The sequence below is a fragment of the Hydra viridissima genome, unplaced genomic scaffold (genome assembly GCF_058129835.1).
Source record: "Hydra viridissima isolate aposymbiotic clone 2 unplaced genomic scaffold, HvirCarnegie_v1 scaffold_1, whole genome shotgun sequence".
Taxonomy (NCBI): domain Eukaryota; kingdom Metazoa; phylum Cnidaria; class Hydrozoa; order Anthoathecata; family Hydridae; genus Hydra; species Hydra viridissima.
In genome coordinates, this window is record NW_028324300.1 from 28,530,779 (window position 1) to 28,550,139 (window position 19,361).

Genomic DNA, 19,361 nt, shown 5'->3' on the forward strand with positions numbered 1-19,361 from the left:
ATTAGGTTTTTAATATGCAAATTTTATGGAGTTAGCAAATTTAAAATCTGAAATACAATATCTTTATACTCAGTGGAAAAGCTGGGAAGGAGAACTGAGCCTGAAGATTACTTATTTTGTATTTATAAATTAAATGATATAAGAGAGTTTGAAGAAAGAGAAACATTTTTAGATAATAAAGAAAAGTTTGATTTGTTGGTATGTTTTTTGTTTATAATAATATATGGTGTTTTTCTAAATAAATCTAATAGAATGGCATTGTTAAATTTATAATTTTTTTTGTTAATTAAAAAAATAGTAGTAATTTTGATAATGATGTTCTATAACTTTTGTAGGTCCGTCAGCTTAAACAACTAGGTGGTAGTTCAATTTCAGCCTCAGTTAATAAAGTTTTAGATGTTAAATCGTTGCATAAAAAAGCAGGGAACCATGGCAAAAGATCATTTAGAAAAACATTAACGTTTAGAAAAACATACGTTTTAATAGGAACTTTTTTTTCATTAGATTTATTATTTTGCAAGTTCTTTAAGAAATGTTTTTTTAAAGAGTGGAGTGTTTTCACGTTTTACCACGACTATTTTTTTACAAAAAAAATTTACTTAAAAAGACAAAAATTTTACGTGCACACAAAAATATATCCCAAATAATCTGTTTGTCCCAGAGGTATAACATATTTTGGAAATTTGTAATATATATATATATATATATATATATATATATATATATATATATATATATACACTGTGTGACAAAAGTTATCGTACACTTTAAAAAAATTACTAACTCTTAATTTAGAATAAAGGAAATGCAAGGAACAAGTTAAAAACTGAATAAAAACTATTTGATTTATAATTATTTCAACAAAAATTGAAAAAACAGAACAAGAAAAATAAATTTTATTTTAATATCTTGATGAAAAAGCAAGAAAAGTAACAAAAAGAAGGTGACAAAAGTTATCGTACGCTTTCAAAATAGTACACTTTGATAAATATTATGGGAACTAAACTTACATTTTAGTATCGTGAATTTTGACCTTTAGCTTTTACAAATGCAGCAAGACGTCTTGGCATCGATTCAACGAGTTTTTTTGTAATAGAAAACCCGTGGAATCGATGCCAATAATTCCTTACAATTTGGACTTTAAATTGTTCAATGGTGTTTACACCTGTTCTATCTATTCGTCTATCGATTTCATCCGATAAATGTTCTATTACATTCAAATCAGGGCTTTGAGGTGGATGATTTTGTATGTCCCAACCTTTTTTTTCCATAAATTCCATCACATCTTTGGCCTTATGTTTGGGATCGTTATCTTGAAGAAAAACGAAGTCATCACCAATACCAAGATTACGTGCTGATTGTTCAACATTTTCTTTAATAATACGTTTATAGTAATGTTTATCCATATTTCCTTTAATAAATACTAACTTTCCAACACCTGCTGCCGACATACATCCCCAAACCATTACTGATCCATTTCCGTGTTAAAATGTTCGGACTGTAGTTCCATTTTCTAAGCAATTTTTTGATGAACGCCATACACGAATTCTACCATCAGATCTTTTTTTATTAAATTTAGACTCATCTGTCCATAAGACTTTATTCCAGAAGGAGTCTGGCATATCAATGTACGTTTTAGCATAGTTTAATCGAAGCTTACAATTTTTATCACTAATACAAGGAACCTTTCTTGGAACGCCACTCACTATTCCTTGTCTTTTAAGACTTCGAATGACTGTTTTTGGACTAATTTTAACCCCCAAATCGTTTTCTATTTTGCAAGCTAAAGTTTTGGCACTTACAAAACGATTTTTCTTGATTGTGGAAGCTAAGCTTTGTTTAGCACGCTCATTCAGTTTTTTAAACATATATATATATATATATATATATATATATATATATATATATATATATATATATATATATTATATATATATTAGGGCCCTGCGAATCGCTTCGATTCGATTCGCGAATCAAATGTCGCTTCGATTCGAGATTCGATTCGAAAAAAATGATTCGAAATTTTCGAATCATTTTTTTATTTAAATTACTTTTCAAAATATCAATATTTATGTTATCAGAAAATTCAGCGGTAGAGTAATTTTGGAACGTAAACATACTTTTCATTAAAATTAATTGTCGATTAGGTATTTAAACAGAGCGTAACGCAAATTAGTAACGCAAACGTTAGGTTTTATTTTTTGCGTCGTTAATGTTTAACTTCGCTTTCACTAAAGTAATTTTAAATTCGATACTTTTTGTTTGTGCTACATCAAGCTATTTTCGCATCAAGCTATAAAATGACTTCTAAAAAATCGACAGTTAAAGAATTCTTTGAAAAAAAAGGAGTATTCTGGCAATGCAAACAAGAAAATTGCAACAAAAAGTATTCTGTTCAGAAAACTGGAACTTTATCTCATCTATGGAACCATTTAAAACGTGACCATAAAAAACTACACGTAGAAGCAACAAAAAAGCGCACATCTGCTATTAAAAGAAAAAAGAATTCTGATAACACAATCGAGCAATCATCAAGTTCCTCGTTAAATTCGTATTTTATTCGACCTCCAATAGATACAGTTATTAAAAAAAACTACGACCGTGCAGTGCTTAGATTTGTAATTGAAGATGGAAGATCATTTGAGACAACTTCTGGATCTGACTTTATTAATCTGTGCTCGGTGCTTACTCAAGGGCAATATCATCCACCACACCCGACCACTTTATCTCGAAATTTAGGTGACATGGTCGATGATTTATATATTAATTTCCAACAAAGTATAAAAAGCCAATTAATCTCCAAACCTAGCATCACTTTTGATCACTTTAAAGCCGACAATGGCGATAACTTTTTTGTTTCTACTTGCCACTTTATTTCATCCTCTTGGGTTTTAGAATCATGCTGTTTATCAGTTGTAAATCTGGAACTATTAAATGCTTGTCACAAAGCTACTTCCACTGAAGAAATTTTAAGAAACGTGCTGTCAAAATTTGACTTGACTTCAGATAATATTTTCCGAGCTACAACCGATACTACTCCTAGTATGCCATGCACACTTAAACTTCTTGGGATTGATTGGCTAGGCTGTTGTGCTCATAAACTCCAACTTTGTGTGAAATCAGCTATACACAACCAACCAGTTCTTGTTACATTAATTAGCAAGGCTCATAAAATAGTAGGATTTTTTCACTCATCCTCAGTTGGACAGGCAGCTCTCAAAAAGTATCAGATTTCTCAAGGAAAACATGAGTCAAAGCCTCCAATGGATGTGGAAACGCGCTTTAACAGCACTTCTAACTTATTGGAATGGATTTAAAAAAATAATGATTCTATAGAGATTGCTCTAGTTGAGTGTTCACAAAAAAAAAACTGTATGAAAGTGCCACCGACTTGTCTAACTGAAACACAAGTGCAATTATTAACAGCAGTCGCTCCTATTTTTAATGCAGTATCTGAAGCCACCACTTTACTAAGTGCGGAAAAAAGCGTAAGCATTAGTTTAGTTTATCCGTGCATTACAACTTTGAAAAATTATCTTCGCTCGATGGATAAAAGAGGGATGGGTAAATTTGTTGACGATCTTATTACGCAGTTGGAAATGAGGTTTGATTTAAGTGAAGACGTTTTTCTTACCGCTACTTTCTTAGACCCTCGATTTAAATCAGATATGTTTACTTTGGTAGAGAAACAAATCGTAAAATCTTATCTAATGACATCTGAAAAAAAACACGATTTAAATATCACTATGATTCCCGCTGAAATTCAACTCGAAGTAGCAAATTTGTCATCTGAAGCAAATGGAATTTTTGATAAAATGTTTGAACATATCTCTAAAAATCGTACTCTACCAGAGAAAAGAACTTTAGATGAGCAATTAAATTTTGAAACTTCTGCATACATCGAAGAGAAAACGTTGGGACGTTCAGATTGTTCTATTCTCTACTGGAAAAACAAACGGAACATTTTCCCTTTATTATCAAAAGTTGCAACTGATTTTCTTGCTGTTCAAGCTACAAATTGTTCGTCTGAAAGAGTTAACTCTGTGGGAGGAGGAGTGATCGACATTAAACGCAATAGTCTTTCCAAGCAAAATGCGGAACGGTTAATTTGGGCTAGAAGTAACAAAAAGAGTTTGTTCAAATAACATATATATATATATATATATATATATATATATATATATATATATATATATATATATATATATATATATATATATATATATATATATATATATATATATATATATATATATATATATATATATATATATATGTATACTATATATATACAGTTGCGGACAAAATAATAGTAGTGGCTAGTAAAGCAATGATTTGTGATAATAGTTTTATGTAAATTTAAATATTAATTAACAAATTTAGGCATAACAATAATACAAACACTGAATAATGAAATGGGAGTAAAAAATGTTGGTAACATTGTTCAAATTACTTTAGGGAAGTCCCGAATTTTATATACGAACATATCTAGATTTGTTGGTTAAAATAACATATCTGTTGTTTCCTATCAATTTATTTATATTAGCTTTTTGTTTAATTTGGTTTTAGTAAGACTAATTCAAGGTAAGATTAATTTTAGTGTTAATTTAATGAAATATATATAATAATCGTATATATTTATTTTATAAATAGAAATTATGGGTCGTGCAAAGCATCGTGGTGCAGAAAAGAGACAACTAATTATTAAATTAAAACAAGAAGGGAAAACATACAAATTTATTCAAGAGACATAAAGTTGTTCTCCTCTGATGATTAGAAATGCTCTAAAATGGAAAAATGTAGGCGAAACAAGGGGCCGAAAACAAAAAACGACTAAACATGAAGATAGGTTGATAAAACGTGATGCTGTTGCCGATCCTTTAGTAACTTCCCGCCATATTAAAGATTTAAATTTAAGCGTTTCTTCGAGAACAGTACGTAGGCGGTTATTACAAAGTAAGTTAGTCGCCAGAAGCCCAAGAAAAGTTCCCCTTTTGAAAAAAAGGCATATGATAGCAAGATTACATTTTGCAAAATCGCATGCAGATTGGCCTGTTTCAAAATTGCGCAATATTTTGTGGTTTGATGAAAGCAAAATTGTTTTATTTTAGTCAAGTGGACGCAAGTGTATGTAAGGAGGCCACCTAACTCTGCATACAAACCGCAATACACCATAAAAACTGTAAAACATGGCGGAGCAAAAATAAATATTTGGGGTTGTTTTTCTTATTATGGCGTAGGACCAATCTATAAAATTGATGGTATTATGGACCAAGATGTATTCCTTCAAATATTACAAAATACCATGTTGCCCTATGCAGAAGAAGATATGCCCCTAAGATGGGTTTATATGCAGGACAACGATCCAAAGCATACAAGTCGCAGGGTAAAAAGTTGGTTCATCGAGAATAGGGTTGCAGTTAAGGATTGGCCTGCACAGTCACCAGATCTCAATCCGATCGAAAACCTTTGGACGGATGTAAAAGAGGCAGTTTATAGTCAAAAACCAAAAAATCAGCAGGAGTTAGGGCAAGTTGTCCAGAATGCTTGGAACAAAATTCCTTTAGAACGTTGTCAAAATTTGATTAACTCAATGCCGAATAGATGCAAAGCTGTGATAAAAAACCAGGGGCATGCGATTAAATATTAACTTTTTACTATTGTTTAATTAAATTTATATCATTTTCTTTGTTAATAAAATAAATTATTTGCTATAAAACATTAAATAAATTACTACTACTATCATTATGTCCAACCTATTTTTTAAACTTATATAATTATTATAAATAAGAGCAAAAATTTAAAATTTTCTACTAATTAGTTTATCATCTCACACCTATTTAATTAATAATCCAGTATTACAATTTCATTTTCAGTAACTGTTTAAAGATAATAATATTAATTCGTTAATTTTAATCACAGTACTATTATTTTGTCCACAACTGTATATATTGCATGTGATTTTTTTTTTAAGATTTCATTTTAAGTATTTAAAAACGCGACCACCTACAAAAAAAGACGTCATTGTAGAGACTTAATACAGCTTTTTAAAATTGAATCTAGTAAAGAAACTGTTAACTAGCACCACACTCCAATGCGTTCTGCATCTCGCCACGGTCATAGAAGTCGACTTTTTAAAGATATAGCTTTATCCAATAATAACAGAAACAACTTCATCACAAATCGAGTTGTCGACAGCTGAAATCGCCTTTCAGGTGAGATGGTAAATTCCGAAAGTTTAAATGCCTTTAAGAATCAGTTTGACTTGTTCCAAAAACTTCGCCACTGTGCCGCTAAGGCGCTCTATGCTACACAAAAATGTTGCATTGTGGTTAACTAACAATTTATTCATTTTTAAATATACTAAAAAAGTAAAATTACCATTCGCAATTATGAGTATAAAAGGTGCTGACATAGTTACAATAAACGAATGCAAGGTATGTTTGAGTTAAAAATATTATATAAACTAGCAACCAGTAATACGGGTTATGGTCGGTCTGTTAATTTATAGTGGCTGTTTTCCACAATTTAAAGTTGCAAAACCATAACTATTACCCTTTTAGAAAAACGCCTTCAAATTAATAAATATGCGGAGGTAAAATAATTTACCAATTATTTAACATTTGAGTAATTTACAACTGAAAAAGGTCATATCAGTGTAAGGCAGAACCATTTTCCTCGACATTACTAAGTTCAAAACAATACGTTTTTAGTTACTGACACAAAATATTACTTTCTCATGCTTTAAATTGACGAAAAAGTAAAGCTAAATTCGTGTTATTTTTATAACGTGAACTTTAATTAATAAGATTAATATAAAGCGAACGTAAATTTTACATGAATTAATAATTCTTTGGCATCCCCTTGATACATGTTTCTTTAACAAATGAAATTGTCTTTAAAAATGCACACAACTAAATAAGTTTATTCAAAATATCTGACCATTTGACTATTGCTATTTATGGCACTAATCTGACCATTTTTATATATGACCTCTTTGTTTCAATAATTTTTAGTAAACGGTTATTTGCTACCATTTATTAAAAATTCCTTTTGATACTCGAAATTTAATTCTCTTTAATAATTTGACACTAATAAAGGACCTCCCTTCCCCGTTTTGGCCTTAATGGTGGTAAGGAGAATAGATTTATCTTTATTAAGAGTTATAAAGTTTTTGATGAAGACCTTCTACCAAAATAATAAAATGTAAAACAATGATTTTCATGTATAACAATTTTTTCTTTTTAATATATATAACAATTTTTTCTTTCCTCAAAAGTGTTGCAAATGCAAACTAAGATAATTAATTAGTTTAACACCTTATAAAATTTAAGTAACTCAATATTTGACAAATGCGCAAAACTACAATTATAACCCAAAGATCCCCAAAGTTACGTACAACAAATAATTAGGAGTAAAATAGAGAAGATTTTTAAAAATTGAACTAATTGCATATATTTATATCATTTTAACTGACAAAAATTTACAATAAAAGGTAATCAGGTTTTTTTTTATAAATCGCATAAATGCGTCAATCGTAAATCTTAGAGAAAAAAAAAAAAAAGGAATTATAATACCATAACAAAAAAAAAAAAAAACCAAAAAAACCAAAAAAAAAAGACCACATAAAAACCGAAAATCGATTTACCTATTTATAGTAACCTATTTTGACATGGCAGTTAATATAAACATTTATCGAAAATTTAACTATAAAATCTATTTCGAAGTACAAAAGGATTAACATAACTAATATATATATATATATATATATATATACACTGTTCTCCAAAACATTAGCAACCAAATAAAAAAATGCTTTTTTTCTACTTTGAATACTAATTACAGCAATTTTATTTTTTTAATAACGCTTTGAATACAAAAAATGCTTAATATTACATATAAGAAAAAAGATTTGTACATAATAAGACCACTTGAAAAGGAATAAACTTGTTTTTTTGTTTTTATTGGTATTTTAACGCAAAAACGTGGTCCTCCAAAACATTAGCAACTTTTTATAATTACTCACAAATACTCACGGAAAATCAGCAGCACAAGTGTGAAAATAATGCCCAAGGGAACTGTTGTGTTGTAATTATTAGTACTTAACCAATGAGAATCAACTAATTGTTAATTTTTGTCCAGAGATGAATACGGAGTGTTGCAATTATTACAATATTAATTTAAGATCGCGTATGTATGCTGTTTTGGATTATAATGGCAGGAAACAAGTACAATTTAGCTTTTCGAGAACGTATCATAAAAGATTACAAGAAAGGAGTCAAACAAAAGGAAATCGCAACGAAATACTCCATTAACAAGTCAATTGTATGTCGAATAATTAAACGATTTAATAAAGGTAGTCCTTTAGAAACAGAACATAAGGGCGGAAGACCACTCAAAACATGTCGTTTCACCAATCGAAAAATTATTCGTCATGTTAAAAAAAATCTTTTTGACAGCGCTAATGATACTATTAAAAAACTGAAACTTTCCGTGTCTCAAAATACAGTTTGTAGACGGTTACAACTTTCAGGACTTTTGAGCTTTAGAGCAGCAAAAAAACCTTTCATTTCTCAGAAGAATAGAAAAGCTAGAATTGAGTTTGCAAATTCTCATAGAGACTGGACTATAAATGATTGGAATAGAGTACTCTGGAGCGATGAATCAAAGTACAATTTGAAAGGTCCTGATGGAAATTTAAAGGTACGTAGACCTAAAGGTAAACGCTTAGACCCTAAATACACAAGAGGAACAATCAAGCACGGTGGTGGAAAAAGTGCAATGGTTTGGGGTTGTTTTTCTGGTTTTAGTGGAGTTGGACCTATTTACTGAATAAATGGCATTATGGATCAGTATGTTTATCGTGATATCCTCAAGGAAAAAGTGGTTCCTCATACTGATAATAATATGCCTCTTTTATGGACATTTCAACAAGACGACGACTCCAAACACACCTCTAAACTCGTTAAAGAATGGTTTGAAACAAATCAAATTAAAGTAATGAAATGGCCAGCTCAATCACCTGATCTCAACCCGATTGAAAATTTATGGTACCAAGTTGAACTCTCCCTAAAACACAAAGGACCCTTCAAAAACGCCGATGAGCTATATAAAGCTATTGAAACCACGTGGAATGAGATTACACAAGAAAAAATTAATAAACTCGTAGAGTCTATGCCGAGAAGATGTTCCTTGATACTAAAAAGTAAAGGATATGCCATTAACTATTGATATTAACATTTTTTAGGGTAGTTTTAAAAAAGTTGCTAATGTTTTGGAGGACCACATTTTTGCGTTAAAATACCAATACAAACAAAAATTCACGTTTATTTTTTTTCAAGTTATCTTGTTATGTTAAAATCTTTTTTCTTATATGTAACATTAACCATTTTTTTCATTTAAAGCGTAATTAAAAAAACAAAATTGCTGTAATAAGTAATCAAAGTAGAAAATGTTTTTATTTTATTTGGTTGCTAATGTTTTGGAGGACGGTGTATATATATCTTAATATAATTATATTAAGATTAATATATATATATATCTTAATATAATTATATTAAGATTAATATATATATATATCTTAATATAATTATATTAAGATATATATATATATCTTAATATAATTATATTAAGATATATATATATATATCTTAATATAATTATATTAAGATATATATATATATATATATATATATATATATATATATATATATATATATATATATATATATATCTTAATATAATTAGTACAGAAACATCGCTTGGCTGGCAAGGTTATCAATCTTGCTCAACATAATCCCAAGTCACACCACTTTGAAAACACAATATAATTTAAACATATATACAACTATAAACAAATAACAGAGTCACGACAATTTCTTATAAAGCACCTTAAATACGCTGGGTATGAAAATATGTTATCACGTATACTATTGCAACTTTGTTCTTTGAATTTTATTGAAAACGTTTCTTCGATAGAAAGATCTCTTTTTTCTTACAATTCTTGAAATTAAAAAAACTTTTATAATACTATTGCAATTGGTTCAATGTTCATAAAATCTCTCGATTGTTCATAACTCCGTTCTACGCAAAAAGAAAAGTATTGGTATTAAATACAAAATATTATGATTTATTATATTTATAACAAATAATAAAATTTTATTTTTTATATAAAATCAAGAACTACTGGAGTAACATAATATTGTTTAAGTTCGGTCACATAGCCTTTGAACATTCATATCTCAGGAATAAAAAATCTTTTTTTAATTTTTTCGGAAAGATATAGCCCATTGGATTCTTAAATAAATTTGTTTTAAATTTGAAAAAAATTGAGTGAAAGTAGATAAAAAAAAGTAGGAAACAACATGGCCAACTATATTCACGGCCGTATATCTCACATTTTTGAGGGGGAAATTAAGAGGCCGGTTTCTAATGTTTTTAACACAAAAAATTGCTCAAGTTTTATTTTAAAATCTTTTCTTCTTGAAGAATTTACTAGTTTAAAGAAATTATATTTAAAATGATCAACAAATGTGCTGCACCAAAATGTTCCTCCGGATATTTAAGCAACAAACATAAGCAAATTGCTTTATTTCATTTTCCATCAGACCAAAACTTAAATAAACTTTGGATACGATTTGTTAATCGTTCAGATTGGATTCCAACAAAGCATTCTGTTTTATGTGAACTTCATTTTGAAGATAAATATATAACTAGAGGTGATAAATGCACCCTGAATTGGCTAATGAAACCTGTTCCTTCCAAGTATTCATGTGAACTTTTGCAAAAAAAATCATCTTTACCAGTTTCAAAGACTTCTCAAAATCCTCCTAAAAAGAGAATATTCCAAGAAGATCAGTTAGATACATTCGAGAAAAATGATACATTTACAAGTTTAGATGGCTTGAATGAAGCAGTAGCACCACCTGGGTTTCAATTTAAACGATTTGAAAAAGTTGTTGTATTTTATAATATTGCATTTAATGAACAGACATTTTCCAACTATATTAGAATCAATAACAGTTGATGCAGACCTGAATGTGCATTTGCACTGCAAGGGCACATCACTTCCATTACCAAGCTGGTTGTTAAAGGACTTAATGCAAAACTTGATAAAATTAGTATGCTAGAAAATTTTCCTTCTTATATTAGAAACTTTATAAGCCAAAAGGTAGGCCACCATATTCTGAAGAGATGATTCAGTATGCATTACTTCTAAGATATACTTCTTTGCAGGCATACAAACTGTTACTTAAACAGTTCCCTTTACCAACAATATCTTTGTTAAATAAGGTTTAACAAGGAGGTGTTGATTCTTTAAAGGCTTTAAAACTTCTACTTGGAAAAGGAAAAATTTCTTGTGATTGTATTATCATGGTAGATGAAATGTATTTACAAAAAGAAGCACAATATCAGGGAGAAGAGTATGTTGGTGCTGATGAAGAAGGCAACTTGTACAAAGGAATAGTTGCATTCATGATAATTGAACTAAAAGAATCAATTCCTTATATTGTTCAAGCAATTCCAGAAGTTACATTTTCTGGACAATGGCTATCACAAAAAATAGGTGAAAACCTTGAAAGCCTAATAGCTGCTGGATTTACTGTGCGTGGTATAGTGCCAGACAATCGTTCCACTAATGTTAATGCATTCTCATCATTAGTTACAATGTTCAATTCTGAATCAAAATATTTTATGTGGACAATTACTAATTCTAAACTAAGACTTTCACCTAATATTATTGGCAATGCTATTGTATCAGACATGAAAATGACATTTTACCAAGCTCTGGCTGATTGGATATCAGTGGTCTCTTTCACCTGCATTCACCATCACAAATCAAACTGCATCAGCATCTGTAGTCACTCTATATGCTCAAGCAGTGCTTGTTGAGGAACTCTTGAATGATGGATATGATTATGTGATGACATCTCATTTACAAAGTGACCCAATTGAGAGACGTTTCTCACAATACAGGCAAATGAGTGGGGGCAGATTTCTTGTAAGTTTAAGAAAAGTTATAAATTCAGAAAGAATTTTTTCATGTCATTCCTTAATTAAAGAGTATATAAACTTTTGGGAAGAAAATCTACTACCAGATGCTCATCCTTCATTAACTATACTTGATGAACTGTTTAATAATCGAATTGAGGAAATTATAGAAAGTTCTCTTGATTGTAATAGTCAAGAAGTTGCAATAACTATAGCAGGCTATGTTGCAAAAAAATATCAAAAAAGGTCTAAATGTGAAAACTGCAAAGCATATTTGAAAACTGGGGACTGCGGTCTTGAAAATAACTCTTATCTATCTCTGTTATCACGTGGTGGACTATTTGTTCCATTCAAACAGCTTGCAGAATTTGTTTGTAGTGTGTTTGCCATTTTGGATTTAATTGAGAATGAAATCTCATCTTTATCAATTCCTGTCATTAAGTCATCAACATACATGGTACATAAACATGCACCAAAAAGTAAATTTGTTTGTGAGAATCATGGAAGTTGGGGAATTATGTATTCAACAAAAATTCTTGTTAATGTTTTTTTTTAACAACAAACATAAAATATCAAAGGATTTCCTTTCCAATGATACCTTAAAAACATTTAAAAAGAGACAAAGAAAAAAATAAAGTTAAAATTAGAAATATAAACTATATGTTATGCAAGTTGTATAGCATTTGTTTTTATACTTTATTAAAATTTACCTTCTATTTGAGTTCTTTGAATTATTTCTTAAAATTTTTCTTATAGTTTAAGAATATACATGAATATAGATATATATTATAGATAAATATAATATACATAAATATAAATGTACTTTGATTTGAATAATTTTTGTGACAATCAGTTAACTTTGGTATTTTAGCGATGACTACAAATCTCCAACAAATATTACACAAATGTCTTCAAATCTTTGATAACTAATATATCTTGAATAAATACATAATGATAAACAGCGATTGCCACTTTTATATTGAAGAAATATAAGTAAATAGTTAAGGTTTGAACTGCTTTTTAATAATTAGATATTTTGTGCAGCCATTTTTTCTAACAGAAATCGGCCTCTTAATTTCCCCCTCAAAAATGTGAGATAAACGGCCGTGAATATAGTTAGCCATAGATACAATACTCAACGCAATGATATATTAAGAATAACTAGATGTCTAACTGCCGTAAATCGGCATAAGAAAAAGTGAAGCAAAAATCGGCCATTATAGGGGGCAAAATCTTTACGCTATTTATCAAAACAAAACAAATACGAAGCTTTTTATTTGTTAAATTTGCCCCCCCCCCCCCCCATAATGGCCGATTTTTGCTTAAAAAAATACGCGAAAGTTAGACATTTAGTTATTTTTAATATATCATTGACTCAACGTCGTTAATGCATGTTCTCAAACTTTTTTGTCTTGCTTGCAAACATATTTTTTTTCCGGTCTGCAACATTTGTTTATAAACAATATGATATGTTAAGTTTTAAACAATATCTATAGATATTGTTTAAAACTTAACATAACTTTTGCGATGGAGTAAGAAAATATGTATACATATTTTCTACAAGAAAATAGTAAGTAAATTTATATTCTGCCGCTATTTTACATGTTTACTTTAATCTTTGGTAATTTAAAGACCGAAAGTTTTATGGCATTGTGAAAAAGGGGTGGTTCATATCACAGTAATGTTTAAATTTTGAGCTTAGACTTTTAAATAAATCTAAAAAGAAAGGGGGGGGGGGGAGAAACTGCAGTAGCGCCTATATATATATATATATATATATATATATATATATATATATATATATATATATATATATGATAACTTTTTAAAATGGATGACAGATAATGCATATATATGACAGCTAATGCAATTACATAATAGTTTCTTTGATGAAAATATTTTGTTATTAATCGTTATGTTTTTTTAAATGATCTTAGTTTTTCAATACTTATAAATTATGTAAATACATATACAAGAAAAGTTTCATACAAAATGTTTGATGCAGCAGTTTCCAATATACTTATAATGAAGGTACACTGCTATCTGATTCCTTTACTTTAAATGACCAGCCCGTAATAAAGCAGACATACATTGGTGATAACATAAGTATAAATGGCAATTACACCATACCATTACTTGATGATGCAAGCATTTATGACCATAATCTGAGCTCAAATCAACTTTTATTGGGTTTATGTAATAATAATTTTGTCAGGGATGATGAAAATGTTTTTGACCTTACAAGTGATGACCAGGGATACTATCCAACTTTTTCAAGTAGTGATGATGACAGAGAAGAAGTAGTTTCGTTAAGGGAATTACTTGTAAAATGGTCAATAAGACATAACATAACACATAGTTCATTTTCAGACTTACTTAAAATACTATCGAAGTATCATGAAGATTTACCTAAAGATGCAAGAACATTACTCAAAAGTAAAAGTTCTAGTATCATAGTTATGAGAGATATGTATGAACAAGAAGCAGAGTATGTTTATCTTGGAATAAAAAGTAAATTAGTGAGTTTACTTGCAGTAACATGCAATGATAACTGGATAAATAATGATGTTTATTTAGTATTTAGCATTGATGGCTTGCCTATTTAAGAGCTCTGCAAAACAGTTTTGGCCATTGCTTTGTTCGGTTCAACTGGGAAAAAATTTATACAAGCCATTTATAATATCAATATTTTGTGGAAGGAGTAAACCGAAAAGTGCTGAAATATTTTTAGCTGATTTTGTTACCGAATTTAGCTTTTTGAAAAAATATGGTTTGTTTTTAAATGGTAATCACTTTAACATACATGCTAAAGCTTTTGTTTGTGATGCACAAGCACGTGCATTTGTAAAAGGTATCAAAGGACACAATGCTTATTACGGATGTGAAAGGTGCATTCAAAAGGGAGAACGTGTTGACAATAGGACTGTATTTCTTGAGGTAAATTCAATTGGGAGAACAGATGCTTCATTTGCATGTTATGAACAAGAAGAACACCATAAACCTGAAGTTGTTCCAGCATTATTAAAACTAAATATTGGTCACGTTTCACAATTTCCCCTAGAGTATATGCATCTTGTCTGTCTTGGTGCAACACGCAGATTATTACTGCATTGGCTACGAGGTAATGGACTTGTTAAAATAAGCATGCAAATTGCTGATTTAATATCAAGTGAGATGAAAGCCCTTGCACCACATGTCACTGTTGAATTTTCCCGCAAACCGCGAACATTGAAAGATATTGACCGATGGAAGGCTACTGAGTTTAGGCCGTTTTTGTGCTATGTAGGACCTGTAGTGTTGCGAAGTAATCTTGAAGATAAATTATACAGTCATTTTATGCTTTTGCATGTAGCGATCACCATTTTAATTATTCCTGCTATTTATTTGACATATATTGACTATGCAGAAAAGCTCATTAATGAGTTTGTTAAACAAATGCCAATTTTATATGGTAAATATTCTTTAAATTATACAATGCACAGCATTTCTCATACTTGCGATGATGTACGAAAATTTGGTTTTTTGGATGAATATAGTGCATTTCCCTTTGAAAATACTTTAGGCACAATTAAAAGAATGTTAAAATCTGGTCGAATGCCACTCCAGCAGTTGTGTAGGCGTTTATCGGAAAGAGATGAAATAGACAACAATCTTATCACTCATTCTTCCGATTTTCAAACACTTCTTAAAAACTCACACAATGAAGGTCCAACATTAGGACATTGTGGAAAAGAATACAGTGGAGTTCTCTATGCTGGGTTTAATTATTCCACATTAAATTGCAACAATTGTGCTTTACTTAAAAATGAAAATATTGTTGTAATTGTTAACATTATTGAAAGTGATGAAGTTATAATTGTTGCAAAAGTATTTGGCATTAAAAAAGGATTTTACAAATACCCTTGCAATTCTGCTCAGCTAAATGTGTTTCGAGTAACAAAATTGTCAGACCAATTGTTTGCATTTCCTTTAACAACAATAATAACAAAGTGTTTATTATTTCCAAGAGGAAAATATTTTGTTGCATTTCCATTGTTGCATCATAAATGTTCAGAAATTTAATATTATATCAAGATGTTTCAGCTTTTTCCTTTATATTTATATACTTTTTCCTATATATATATATATATATATATATATATATATATATATATATATATATATATATATATATATATATATATATATATATATATATCAGGGTGTTAGATAACTCATTGGCACTGTGTATACAACAAAATTCCCAACTGATTTAAAATTCAATGATTTTTGTAGTAGTAGTAGTAGTAGTAGTAGTAGTAGTAGTAGTAGTAGTAGTAGTAGTAGTAGTAGGACAATTTCAATAAAAATTTAATATTATATCAAGATAGTTAAACTTTTTCTTTATATATATATATATATATATATATATATATATATATATATATATATATATATATATATATATATACTTATTAAATATTTATCTACGAAACATTTTTATGACTTAATTCAAATATTTTACTTCAATTATTTAGAGGTGTCAAATTGTCAAAATTATTTAATGGCAAATAATGATGAATTTCCTGTGTCAAAACAGTTCAAAAAATTTGTTGTTGTAGAGTTTATAGAAGAAAAAAAACATGGAGTATGTGCTATGGAGATTATATGCTCATCTTGGCTGATAAACAACCATATTACTTACTGGCCGAGCAACCTTCAATCATCATCAAGGATAATTAAAGCAGTGCAAGATAATGTAACACCAAACGGGAGCTGGAAGCAGCTGAACATACGTATTCTTTATGAAACCGGTATTGGTTGTCTTATATAAAAAATTAGTGAGTTTAGGGTTAGCAGTAGTAGATTGGTGATCAAAAAGTTGAATATTTCTTCCGTTTCTTAAAGCTTGATTTATTTTTTATTTAAATAAAATTTCTTTTGATTAAGGTAAACAAAAATGTATGTGAGAACAACTGAGAGTTTTTAAATAACAATTTAAAAAAAATAAATTTATAAAAGAAACAAATATCTATATGTTTTTTGGATTATAGTAAGATTAAGATTAAGTACTAAATGAAAGAAATAATTGTAAGTTTTTTGGATTATAGGATTAAGTACTAAATCTATTTAATGTATTAAAGACTTAATCCTATAATTTTAGTATCAAAGGTAGTAAATGAAATAATTATATTTCATATTTTTTACAGACAGTTATGAAGCAGCCTTTCAGAAAGTTGAAATACTGACATATACTTCAAATGCCGAAACAAATGAAGATAGCCTAGACGAAGCTCCATTAAAAAAATCTAGAGAAAAGCAACTTGGATTTCTATCTAAAAAAAAAAAAGCGTTCAGTAAGCACTGATGAAGAGCAAGATAATGAAGATTACTTATTCAACCAAACAGAAATTCCACTCTTTTCATCTCAGTCAGTTATTAGAGATGAAAATAATTTATCAACATCTATCGCTGCTATTGAGAAAAGATTTGCTGGTGATTTAATTTGTCATTTATTTTTGTTTTGCTGATACTTGACAAGTTTTTAAGTATTTTTTATAATGTTCAATAAAATAAAGTTTTATTTATGTTTCTTGGAAATTATAATCATAATTTACTAATTTGAATTATAGTGTTTGAAAAAAAGAATTTCGAGCTTTTAACAAGCATCCAGTATGACATAAAGAAAATCAACTTAAAGATGAGTAATATAGAGAAGCTTTTGAATTCTAATTTGCTTCATGCAGTTTCTGTGACACAGAACACAATTCCATTTCTAGAATGGAATTGTTTGCCGATTCAAACTGAGGAGGAACTAGTGATCTTGGAACATAAACTTCAAGATAAGGATAACTTAGAATCTTTGGTATATAGATTGCAATTTAGTCCAATTTCGTAAAAAAAATTGGAGCTTTATAAGTTATGAGCTGGTTATAACATTACTAGAGTAATTTGTGTGATTTTATTTAGATAAACTATTTAACAGCTGTAGGAGGAGAAGATTTTAAAAAAATGACAAGTGCTATCATGGGCAAGCTGCTCTCCCCAAAAACCTCATTGTTATATTCAACCTATGGCAAAAAAGGGAAAAAGTCCTTTGCTGCACTTACATCCTGCCAGGTCGTAATTGGTAAAGCATAATGGGATTAAATTTAGTGAAATGTTATGTTAATTACTAAATATTAATATATATATACTAAATATTAATTATATATATATATATATATATATATATATATATATATATATATATATATATATATATATATATATTATTATTACAAATAATTAATTTTGTAATCACCATATATAGTACTAATCACTATAGCGATTAAAATTGTATCAGTTTAAATATGAAACAAAATTTGAGTGCTTGTATTTATATTTTTTTTTGTATTTGTAGCTGCGGTAACAAGAAAATACCCGGACTCAAACGAGAAGTCAATAAAAGTGCGTATTGGTAGCTTTTTAGCACAATCCAGTGATCGAGATGGAGGTCGTAAACGGCGACACGAAAAAGACGATTTTCGAAATGAAAATTCACAATCCATGGATAACACTTTCTCTGAAATAAATAAAACATTCTAAAATATAGTATTTTATATTTTTATTTATATACATATTACTTGTTTTATATTATATTACTTTTTATTCAGTTCATTACAGTTTTTTTATTATTTGCAGAAAACAAATTTCATTCAGTTTTCGTGAAATTTGTATAATCTTGATTTTTTATATAAGAAAAAATTGGTCTAGATATAAGTTGACCATAAAATAATATATTTAATTATAATAATTAAAATATCTGCTCCCATTATACAATTTAAAGTATATATACTCTATAAAGTAAATAATATAATACAATAAAACGCAAACATTTTAACGATGTTAACCTATTTTATAATATATTATCTAATGTTCACCCCGTATAAAGACCAATATTTCGCTAATAACGCTAAAATCGCTAAAAAAATTAAGATTAGACCAATTTTACAAAAAGTATAAATATATACTCTTTGTAAAATTGGTCAATTGTGCCAATATATAAAATTATTATTGGCCATATATCACGTAAACAATGTAGGCCGATATCGTTAAAATGTTCACATTTTTATATTGCGCCAATATTACCACCAATATTGCGCCGATGTTACATTTAAATATTGCGCCAATATATAAAATTATTATTGGACCGATTTCACGAAAACAATATAGGCCAATATCATTAAAATGTTCACATTGTTATATTGGGCCAATATGTTTTCCAATATTGTGCCAATATTGACACCAATATCGCGCCAATATTGCGCCAATATTGCTTGCTACATGGGTGATTTATATATATAACAATTTTTTCTTATCTCAAAAGTGCTGCAAGTGCTAACTAAGCT

At 28.8% G+C, this 19,361-nt stretch overlaps 2 protein-coding genes and 2 pseudogenes across 2 annotated transcripts; all 4 read left to right on the top strand.

Annotated features, from left to right (window-relative positions):
* The first annotated feature begins 25 nt into the window (after positions 1–25).
* On the top strand, positions 26–834 carry LOC149894330 (uncharacterized; annotated as a pseudogene).
* A 1,466-nt stretch (positions 835–2,300) lies between these two features.
* On the top strand, positions 2,301–3,317 carry LOC149894331 (uncharacterized). The gene has a single exon (XM_090078004.1). The coding sequence runs from the start codon at positions 2,301–2,303 to the stop codon at positions 3,315–3,317; it is 1,017 nt and encodes a 338-aa protein (XP_089934130.1).
* Positions 3,318–10,519: 7,202 nt separating this feature from the next.
* Positions 10,520–16,059, top strand: LOC149894332 (uncharacterized; annotated as a pseudogene).
* Positions 16,060–16,528: 469 nt separating this feature from the next.
* LOC149894333 (uncharacterized) lies at positions 16,529–18,562 on the top strand. Its single transcript, XM_090067089.1, has 5 exons — positions 16,529–16,784; positions 17,181–17,466; positions 17,604–17,836; positions 17,941–18,100; positions 18,374–18,562. The coding sequence occupies exons 3-5, from the start codon at positions 17,672–17,674 to the stop codon at positions 18,556–18,558; spliced, it is 510 nt and encodes a 169-aa protein (XP_089923215.1). The 5' UTR covers positions 16,529–16,784; positions 17,181–17,466; positions 17,604–17,671; the 3' UTR covers positions 18,559–18,562.
* The last annotated feature ends 799 nt before the right edge of the window (positions 18,563–19,361 follow it).